This window comes from Carassius carassius, chromosome 34 (genome assembly GCF_963082965.1).
Source record: "Carassius carassius chromosome 34, fCarCar2.1, whole genome shotgun sequence".
In the NCBI taxonomy this organism is placed as follows: Eukaryota; Metazoa; Chordata; class Actinopteri; order Cypriniformes; family Cyprinidae; genus Carassius; species Carassius carassius.
Window position 1 is genome coordinate 17,502,633 of NC_081788.1, and position 10,873 is coordinate 17,513,505.

The 10,873-nt window shown below is 39.9% G+C and overlaps 1 protein-coding gene across 2 annotated transcripts; it reads right to left on the reverse strand.

Moving 5' to 3' along the window:
- Positions 1-64: 64 nt before the first annotated feature.
- LOC132114552 (actin nucleation-promoting factor WAS-like) lies at positions 65-7,106 on the reverse strand. 2 transcript variants are annotated; one of them, XM_059522723.1, is made up of 11 exons: positions 6,792-7,106; positions 5,190-5,330; positions 4,852-4,938; positions 3,418-3,514; positions 3,247-3,279; positions 3,113-3,148; positions 2,541-2,709; positions 2,264-2,442; positions 1,251-2,188; positions 653-761; positions 65-460 (listed from the first exon to the last, which is right to left on the reverse strand). In XM_059522723.1, the coding sequence occupies exons 1-11, from the start codon at positions 6,894-6,896 to the stop codon at positions 408-410; spliced, it is 1,947 nt and encodes a 648-aa protein (XP_059378706.1). In that variant the 5' UTR covers positions 6,897-7,106; the 3' UTR covers positions 65-407. The 2 variants fall into 2 exon arrangements, with proteins under 2 accessions (XP_059378706.1, XP_059378707.1); XM_059522724.1 differs by having other exon boundaries at positions 6,799-6,935.
- Positions 7,107-10,873: the final 3,767 nt, after the last annotated feature.

The following is a 10,873-nucleotide window of genomic DNA, read 5'->3' on the forward strand; positions in this document are numbered from 1 at the left end:
AGACTGAGAACCTTTGAGACTAGAAAGAGATGGATGCATGATGTATCGGTACAATATTTTACTATTAAATTAGATGACCTTTTAATTACCTGTGATATCACTGAATGCTCAGATAAACAAAAAATACTATAATAAATGTAATCTATAAATGTAATATTTAGCAAATCTCAAAAAGAATATCCATTTTTCCTACTGTATAATAAAATGTTGTGGCACCTAAAATTACCCCTTAGCATTTCAAACAAATGATTTCAGTGTTATTGATTTAATATTTTTAGGAATAGAATTTTAATATCGGCCGTTTATCCACATTTTTCTGAGTTGGCCAGAACATTAGTACATCTCCCTTCCAAAACATCTAAAACTGCCTAGGTGCATATATTTAAAGTATTTCAGTTACACCAGGATTAATCCCACTCTTCATCGTCCTCGTCGTCGTCATCAAATTCATCATCCTCTTCTACAAGATATGGTAGATAAGGCACGGGGTTAAAGGTTAATAGGTATGGAAGATACCAGCAGACCAACTTATTGTCTGAGCATTAATTACAAAATAAATTGTGTAAATATTAATATAAAGGTACTACATTTTCCCTTTCGTAATTACTATATACTATATTAAATGACAAAAAAAAAATGATTGAGTGGTTACCAGATGAATGGATGGCTTTACTTCTCTTCTGCATCACCATCATGAGAGCTCCAACTATTCCCTCTCCTGTATCCAGGGCAGGTGGAGCTGGTTCTTGGTTGGCGGTCACCTGGGCAAAAGACATGACTTTATATAGTTTGTATAGAGTGTAATGCCGAGAAGCTAACATTATGGGAACCTTATCCGTGCCTAGATCTTGTGAGTGGGTGATCTGCTTTGAACACTAATATGACCATCTTTTCAACAAAATATGAGACTGCATTTATATTTTATCACAAATATGGTAAAATCTGCAATGATCGTGAAATAGTATTACAAATTCAGATAACATTTGTCTGTTATAATGTATTTTAAAATGTAATTTATTTATATGATGGCAAAGATAAATTTGTAGCATGCATCACTGCAGTCCTGAGAAACATTTCTTATTATAATCAATGTTGAAAACAGTTGTGATAAATCTTTTCACACAACTCTTTGATGAATAGAAAAAAGAACACCATTTAAATAGAAACTTTTGTGACATTATAAAAGCCTTTACTGTCATTTTGGATCAATTAAATGGTTAATTATTAACTTTGGTAGTTTAGATACTCACCTTCTTGAGCTTCATCCCTGATTGAATCTGGGAAAGTAATGCCCCTCTACCCACTTCCCCACTGCTGGATGCTGGAGGTGGTGGACCACTTGGAGATGAGGGGTTGCTTCCAAAGTTCATTGGAGGAGGAGCAGCAGCGGGAGCTGGAGGAGGAGGAGGAGGTGGTGGGGGAGGTCCGCCTGCACTGGGTTTGGCTGACATCGGAGGGGGCAGAGGGTTGAAGCCAGAGGAATTGCTTCGTGGAGGAAAGTTGGATTCAAAAGAATGAGGTGGAGGCAGAGAATTAAAGTCTTCAGGTGGAGGAGGAAGAAACGAGTCACAAGGCGGAGGAGGGAAGAAATCAGACGGGGGAGGAGGTAATAGCGTATCAGATTGCGGTGGTGGTGGCAAAAAATTACTATTGTCTCTTGGAGGCGGGGGTAAGGCTGAGCTTCTCACACCCGGTGGTAGTGGTCGTGGGCCTGCCTCGGCAGGTTGGGGCGGCAGAAAACTACCTCGTCTTTCGGTCATTTGTGGTCCAGGTCTCTTTCCTGGAGCGGGTGTTAAAGACTCCCTACGTTCTCCTGGAAGTGGTGGTGTGGGCAGACCTCCACTCTGACCTCCAGGTGGAGGTGGTAAGGGTCCACTGCGGGATCCTGGAGGTTGAGGCAACGTCCCAGTACGCCCTCCGGCAGGCACCGGTGGCAGGGGTCCTAATGATGAAGAACGGGCCGGCAAAGGACCGCTGCGGCCCTCAGGGGTTTGTGGTGATGCAGCCGCTCTTTGAGGTGTTGGTGGAAGGGAACCTCGATGAGAAGGTGGACCAGAGGACTGACCGGGGACAGGGGGTAGAGGCCCCATTCGACCTTGAGGTACTGGCGGCGGCGTTGAGGAGGACCCAGACGGCATTTGGGGAAGAGAACCCCGATGTCCACTGGGAACAGGAGGGTGAGTAGGCTCTAAATGAAAAATAAACTATACATTTAGCATGAAACAAATCTAACATTTTAACTTTGCATATCACTGTGACTTACCCTGCTGGTTCACAGCCTTTTTAACAGCCTCTATTCCACCTGAACGCTCAATGACCTCATAGATGAGCTGAGAGGTTTCCGAATCGTTCATATCTGCTTCACTGATCCCAGCACAGGACAGAACTTTCATCAGTTCCGGGTCCAAATTGTTGGAACCCATGCCAAGGTGACTTACATGCCTTAAATCATGACACACACACACACAAAAAAGTAAGCAAACAAAACCCTCTTCAGAAGACATTTCTCTTGGTTAAAGTGAGTTTACTTATTCACTCACGTGAATCCACTTGGTGCTCCAATAGCCCCTTTAAGCAGTTTAAATCCTTTCTTCTTACTTTTCTTGTCTTTCTCTTTCTTGTCTTTCTTTGATTTGGAAGGGGTAGATTGGTTCTGGCTATTACTTAGTGCCAGTGGAAGCATGGAGGAAGAGGTAGGAGTACCAGAGTCTGTGATTGAAGATGCAATAATAGTGTTTTTTTATTATTATTTGTGTACACTTCATGCCGTTTTACATCACTGAACATATAGAGTTAAATATGTATTGTTTTCAGAACATTCAATGCCTGGTTCTATTATTGGGCCACATGACAATAATATCCCTTTATTTTCTTTTTTCTTTTTAGAGTAACCATATGAACACTATTACAATTTTGTAAAAATGAAAGGAATCAAAACAACTACAGCACAAGAAATAGATTAAACTGCCTTGTCTTCTCAAATAAAGTAAAGGCTAGTGAGAATCTTTATTAAGACGTGAAAGGTCTATTAAAAACATAACTTTTAAAATACAAATATTTTTAGTTGCCAATTAGACAAGCAAAATATTATTTTAAAAAGTGATTTACTTACCATTTGGTGGAGGAAGTGGTGGCAAAGCTCGCTGATCTAAGAATATATTAGAAATATATTTGACTTGCAGTTTATTCAAATAACCTACACTTCTAAATAAATAAACAAAAAGGATTTTTGAGAAATTACATTACCTCTATGTTCTTGTCCTTTTTTCTGCTGTTTATCTTTATGTTATTAGAAGAAAACAAAACATTTTAAGTGAGATGCCTTATTACAGTAGATCCATCTTCATTATCAGATTTATGAAGTAGTTTGAATTGAGAGAAATGGTTAAAAGAAATTAATACACAATTATTGGATACCAAAACGATTATTTCTCTGGCTGATCTTCTCCTCCACTACAGCAAAGAAACTGTCGGCCTCTGCTACATCTGCAAAGTTCAACCCCACTTGACACTCCTGAGGAGAGATGCAAAACAATATTTTGTTTATTATTATAAAGATGCTTGATTAAAGTAAACAAGAAAGCATAGTCAACTATTAGATAATATAGGGTTAAATTACACTGCCAGAAGCGTGCATTAAAGCTGATGGTTGTTTGAACATTACGATAACATTCTTATCATTAAGCTAGCCAACTTTTGAAAAGTAGGCCTAACATATATTGAAATGGTTTCATATATTCATAATTTGTGGATAAACATTAGTATTAGATATAAGCCAAAATATGGCAGAGCCTTTAAAAACTTTAATTTAGATTACATTAACTTAGAATAAAACACATCAAAAGGAACAACTATCAACATTATTAAACCATTGTTTCCAAATAAAACGTCACCAAAAACGGTTTAAAAATGTATTAATACAAAATAACAGTAATAAATGTACACATCCTGATAAGCAACTGTGCTTTGACCAAGGTTGCTTCTTAAAATTCTAACTGATGCTTCCACGTTTCCTCGCTCCCCCGTCCTTGAGCCCTTGACCCGGAAACCGATCAAGGTGAGCCACCTTAAAGGATATCTCAAATCTCTAATCGCACTGTGAGGATGAGGAATGAGGAAGTTTCCAGAGGAGCTATAAGCAAGCTGCATGTTTTGCAGAAGTATTTCTTGTCAAAAAACCTGACACATGTAAATTCTCCTTCCCCTTAACATTTGTTATAATAATCTTAATTAATGGGGGGGGGGGGGGGGGGGGCAGTGGGCTAGGCATCTTCACTAGGCATGCTCAGAAGCAGATGCAACAATATGAATTTCAAAGAACTGATCCAATCCAAACTGCTTCTATAGGACATCAGTGATCAAACTGAGTGTGTTCTACTTTCACCAACAAACAACAGACAACAACAGAACGTCCTCACTGTTTAAACGTTTTTTAACTAAAATGTGACTGTATTTTTGTTTACTACATTATATAGTTCAATCAGTTTTCAAAATAGAGTTAGAGTTACAGTGTGTCTGACAGCGGGATGACAATACATTGTGTTATAGTTATATGGCCAGTTAGAGTTTTCATCAGCAACAACTGCATGCAAATACTGCGTGTAACTTTAGCTTTAACTTTAGTCTAAATGGAACAGCAGATAGTTCTGTTGTACTGTAGACATTAATATGAGGAAGTAATGATGCGCTAAGATAACTTTACAGGAAAGAGAAATAAAAAACTTCCCTGACTCAATTTTTTTTTCTTATTGCTATGTCATACTGCATACAAATGTTAAAATCAATTGTAAGAATAGCAGTGAGCAGTGAGGTTGCAATGAACTGCTTTACATTCAGCAGGTAAATACTTACATCTCCAGGGAAAGTGTGAAAAAAAGGCTTGGTCCTTTGGTACATCAGTTGATTATAGATTTCCTGTTCCCACACCAGATTCCCTGCCTGGAGGGAAGAAACAGGTCTGAGATCATCTCAGTTTTCTCCCAGATAAAAGCAGGAAATAAATGGGTAAATGTGTATTACTTTTATTTTATTACTTTTTTTTTTTTAGATAGTTTGTTGAGATGTTAATTCATGCACATGAAAATGTGATGATTATTATAATGATCTGTAAAATCTAGAAATGTAAGAGTTAATGCATTTATTTAGGGCCTGCGGTTTTCACCATGTTTAGCAACAAGAGCGTTAAGAACCTTGATGTCATAGAGACGGATGAAAAAGGAGCGCTGAGGACTGTCTTTGACGAAACAAACGACTCCAGACTGCTGTGGTGTCCAGCGGTTCGGCTCACTCGGAAGAGCCATAAGCAACTGCACAACCGCTGAGGACAGAGACTGCAGACAAAACCAGAAAAAGGATGTAATTAGTGCCACACTTTCATAGAGGCCTGTTTTTCCTCACATGCATGATTGCATGTGAATTATGTTCACTAATGAACACACCAAGCGAATTACACTCAGTGACCAAAACTTGTACCTAAAGATGGCAGGTTATTTTATACAATAGCTCTTTAAAACCCTTATTCTGTGGCAGGAAATGTCTTTAAGCAACTTCCCCTGTCAACCCCCCCTCAGTGATCACAGTTCAAGCTGCAAATGAGGGCTAATTTCACACCTTCTCTTCCTTTTAATCACAAAAGTTTTCACTGTGCATTCAAGCAACACCAAAATTGTACCCACAAAATGGCAGTTATAGCACTGTAGGGTCTGATCTGTTAGAGAAAGGCAACCATGTTAAAAAAAATCTGTGTTAATTTCCATCAAACTTTTTTATTAATAATAATTATAAATATACATACTTTTTTTTTTTTTTTTTTGATGAGCATGTACTACTTACATTTTTTGAAAATTAAGCAATACAATTTCATAATCGGTGCATATTTGTATGTGTGTAGTGTACAACCATTAGATAAATGCTTCTGCATGAATACGAATGTTAGTATAAAGAATATAGCCAGCAACAACAGGATCTGGTCCTGACTGTGTCATAATAGAATGATTGGAGGAAGCGGAAATAAACAATAGAGTACAGAAATGAGAAACATTTTTGGATTTACTGGTTTACCAACAGCTTTCTTTGATGTGCATTATGACCTATGTGACTGTGATTAGTTGATGAATAACTACATCGGCAAATAAATAAATGCATGTATATGTGAGTACAGGTAGGACATTATCCATTAATTTTACAGGCATTTCCGTTAACCCTAAAACACAATGCAATGAAGAGCAAAATTTAAACAATAGGTGAAACACCGGTGCATAAAAAGAAATACAGAAATATGAAAATATTTAAAGAAAATGTAAAGAAAATACAATTTGCATTAGAGATGAAGAAAATTTCATTTGTAACGTGTCACGCGGGGACTGAGAATATCACTGTACTGATATTTTACACTTTAAAAAAACTGTTACAATACATGTATAGTCTAAATAATGCTGATTTTAATAAATGTTGCACTGTTTTGAATTAAATGTGCTGTTTAACATTTGAAAATTTTTCACAGTATAAGGTCACTTTTGGGTTTTGCATACTTTTTCCATTTATTACACACATATTAGTACACTTTAAAAGTCACACCATTAAGTTACAATGCTTTTCTAAATTAAGTTACAGAATTTGTTTTTTTTTTCTAACACATGGTCAAAGTGAAAATGTTCCACTTCTTACATGAGATAAATGAGGGGAAATACACTGAAAAAAAAAATGAGTTCAGCTTCTCAAAAAGAGAAGTAGAACGTTATGGTCAAAAGTTCTTTTCTTCAGATATTGCCAAACAGTTCGATATTACTTACCACACACCTCTTGCCCAGCAGTTGCTCCAGCCTCTCATTCTCCTGTGGACTAAGCAGAGAGCTGCCCACACTCTCCTGGTCTTTCCCCTTCGTTGCTCGCTTCATGGCCTCATATGCTCATGGAACAAACCGTTAAAAAATGAAACTCGAAGCGAGAGAAAGAAAGAGACCTTGGAAGAGAATGAGAAATCTCCTCTGTACTACCGGTGACTTGACTGAACAGCGAACATTGAGTTTCTCTTCCTAGTTCTTACTCTCAGCATCAGCAGACAAAAGCTTTTCACAGGAAATGGACAGCCACATGTTTTTTTCTATTTTCATTCTCTCGCCTTGTTGTCAATGTGACACTGTATACTCATGTTGCTTTCAGATGAGAGCGGAAGTCCCCTTAAAGCCACCCTGTCACTGGAGTCAGATCATCAGAACAGCCATTCTGCACTGTATCATGTGTATCAAGATAGCCTTCTGTTAGTCGGTCCCTGTTTGGTGACTTTAATATCTGTCTGTATGTCACATATGATGAAGAGCAGAAATCAAACTAAAAAAATGGACTGAGGAATTACTAATAGTGTTTAAATAAAAAATAAAAAAATAGAGTGGTGGTGAAAGGAAAATGAAATATATCATGGCAATGTCATGTTAAGGGAGTTTTGGCTTTTGACAACTTTTCACCAAAAAGCACCTCACACAACCACACTGAAGCTTCTAGTTTGTAACTGTTAAAAATAATAAGTTGAGGCAATAGTTGGAAAAAAAAAATCAAGGCAACACATCGCACTGAGATTTGTTTGTTTTGTTTTTGTTTCTATTAACAAATGTAATTGTCTTCAGTACTTTAGGCAGTTGGATTTGTTTATCCAGTCAGTGCTAAATGTATTTCCAACTCTTGTCACAGCAAATACAGATCTGTATGAAAAATTACATTAGAATGGAAAAACATTACATTTTCATTTAACCTTTATTAACATGTTGTCCCCATTGTTTCGCAGCCAGTAGTTAGCTTGTTAATTAAATAGCCTGCCATAGGTTGGTGAGCTAGCATGTTTGGCACAGGTATTTTTTATTTTTTTTTACAAATCTATGTTGTCAGGATTGTTAATTAATATATTGTGAAAAGCTTAAGAATTTTGTATATTGCAGTTGAATCTCTAACAATCACCTCACAATTGCTATGGGACTCTTAGCACTATTTAAAAACTCGCCAACAACGCGCATTTCCATGCTATTTTGACTAGTAGCTAACTTTTTTAATTATTGGTAACGCGCCAATAATAGTGTAAATGGTGCTCATAATAATTAGAATTATAATTTTTAATCTAGGTAATGGAAGAGGAGGACCAAATCATGGTTACTCTTAATTTTACACAAAGTGCTTTGCACAGAGAAAACTTTTGGGATGGTCTGATCTGCTCATGCAGAGCACTGGTGCAGGTTTGCAAGGCTTTCTCAACAAAACCTGCACTATAGAGTGGGGGAACTATGACATCAGAATCCGGAAGTGTAATTCGCCGTGAGTTCCTTCCAGAGGTGGGTAGTAACGAGTTACATTTACTTCGTTACATTTACTTGAGTAATTTTTTGGGGTAACGAATACTTTTCGGAGTATATTTAAAGATGGGTACTTTATACTCTTACTTGAGTAAATTTTTGGGGAAAAATCTGTACTTTTACTTCGTTACTGTGGTCGACGCTCCTCTCGTTACTTTATCTTAATGCAATAAATGTTATAAATGCTTCAGTTTATTCCAAACGCGCCGTCTACTTTTCTCTGGGCAATGAGCGATGCCCATTCGCGAATGATTCATTCTTTTGAGTCAATTCTGTTCAAAGGCTTGATCAAACCAATTGGCAAACGAGTGAATTGGTTCATGAATCAGTTTGAATGAGTCGTTCAGTTCCCTGCCGCACGCGCTGAGCGTCTGAAGTGGTTCACTCGGAGTTGTAACGTTTAAGAACAGAAAGAGCGTTGAAAACGTGGCTGGAACTGCACTGAATTGAAATCTGCAAAGGTTATTATTTGCTTGCGATGGAGATCCTTATTAGATGAACACCGCGTGTGCTGTCTACTGTTTAACAGGTAATAACTTGGGCTACATTCGATTACAGTACACGATACCACGGTGACATTAGTTTGTTGTACGTGTGTGGCTTATAACAGAGGGGAGTCAAGTTGAATGCAGCTTCCAAAAGACAAAAAATAGCCGATTAAGATTTTATTAATTTTAATACAATCACACTGGTGCAAGTACGTTCAGCGAGTCATATTATCAGCTGCTAAATTCAGATCTGTGATTGCTTGCTGGCGCTGAGCCAGAGATAGATGCGTTTATACAGCGCTACGCATTATAACAAACATCTCGGTTACGTATGTAACCTTGGTTCCCTGAATAGGGAACGAGATGCTGCGGTGACGTCACCACGTATGGGAACACCTTCGGTGTGACGAATGTCTGAAGCCCTATACCATCCCGCCAATCCTATTGGCCAAATAGCGCGTGGCACCGCCCAGTCATGCGTAGGCATATATATACCTGGTGCCGCGCGCCATTTACCTCAGATTTCATGACGAGAAGAGAAGAAAACTATCAAGGTACGGCACGGCCAGAACCGCAGCATCTCGTTCCCTATTCAGGGAACCAAGGTTACATACGTAACCGAGATGTTCCCTTTCATAGGTCACTTCGATGCTGCGGTGACGTCACCACGTATGGGAACGCTATACCATCACGCCTGACGTACCTGATAGCTTGGATCCAAGGAAGCATCTGCTCAAGCGGAGAGAACCCGGGAGCCAGGGGCCATCCTCACATCCAGACTGTAAGACCTGATAAAAGTGCTCGGTGAGGACCAGCCTGCCGCAGCACAGATATCATCCATAGAAGATCCACTGAGAAAGGCTTGAGAAGAAGCCACTGCTCTTGTGGAATGACCTTTTACTCCTAAGGGCGAAGCGAGCCCGCGCGCCTCATAGGCCAAGGAAATAGCCTCCACCAGCCAATGGGACATGCGCTGTTTCGTAACTGCATGGCCCTATTCTTATGTCCAAAACAGACAAACAGCTGGTCAGACTCACGCCATGGGGCAGTGCGATCCACATAAGTCTTCAACGCCCTCACAGGGCAAAGACTTAGATCTCCAGACTCTGTCGCAGCAGGAGAAAAGGCCTCCAGGACCACCTGCTGAAAATGAAAAGGATTAGACGCGACCTTAGGAACATAATTAGGCCTAGGTCGCAACAACACTTTCACAGAGCCTGGTGCAAACTCCATGCACGAGGGTGAGACAGAGAGAGCCTGTAAATCCCCAACTCTTTTAAGGGAGGATAAAGCCATGAGAAGAAGTGTCTTCAGAGACAGGAGCTTATCCGATACAGTTTCCAGGGGCTCAAACGGATGCCCTGACAAACCCAGTAACACAATGGATAAATCCCATGAAGGAACTCGCACAGGGCGGAAAGGCCTCAACCGTCGCGCACCCTGTATAAAGCGAGAAACCAGTGGATGACGACCCACTGAAACACCACCTATATGCTCATGGTAAGCTGAGATAGCTGCCACATAAACCTTCAGGGTGGCTGGTGTCAATCCCTCCGAAAAACGGTCTTGAAGAAACTCCAGTACTGAAGCCACAGGGCAGTAAACTGGATCCACATCATGAGTTTCACACCATGTCATAAACAGTTTCCACTTGAAAGCATATAAGCGTCTCGTAGAAACTGCTCTAGAGTTCAGTATAGTCTCGGTAGTTTCAGCAGAAAGACCGGGACATATCAACTCACTCCGCTCAGAGGCCACGCCCACAGGTTCCACAGATCTGGCCTGGGATGCCAGATCCGTCCCTGTGCTTGCGATAATAAATCCCGTCTGAGGGGAATCTCCACCGGAGAGCCCGCTAACAGATTGATGAGATCCGCAAACCACGGCTGTGTGTGCCATCGCGGAGCCACCAGCAACAGCTGTCCCACTCTGTCCCGCCGTATTCTGCATAATACCGCTGGGACCAGCCGAATCGGAGGAAACGCATACAAGCTGGTCCTGGGCCAGCTGTGAGCTAGCGCATCCAGACCCAGGGGTGATGGAGGG

What these genes read in the sequence shown, in the direction of transcription:
- LOC132114552 (XM_059522723.1), bottom strand. Translation starts at nt 6,896, where the DNA reads ATGAAGCGAGCAACGAAGGGGAAAGACCAGGAGAGTGTGGGCAGCTCT. An exon ending in CCAGAGAAATAATCGTTTTG is followed by an intron (nt 3,280 to 3,417) that starts GTATCCAATAAT and finishes AATAACATAAAG; the next exon opens with ATAAACAGCAGAAAAAAGGA. An exon ending in TAAAGCCATCCATTCATCTG is followed by an intron (nt 461 to 652) that starts GTAACCACTCAA and finishes CATATCTTGTAG; the next exon opens with AAGAGGATGATGAATTTGAT.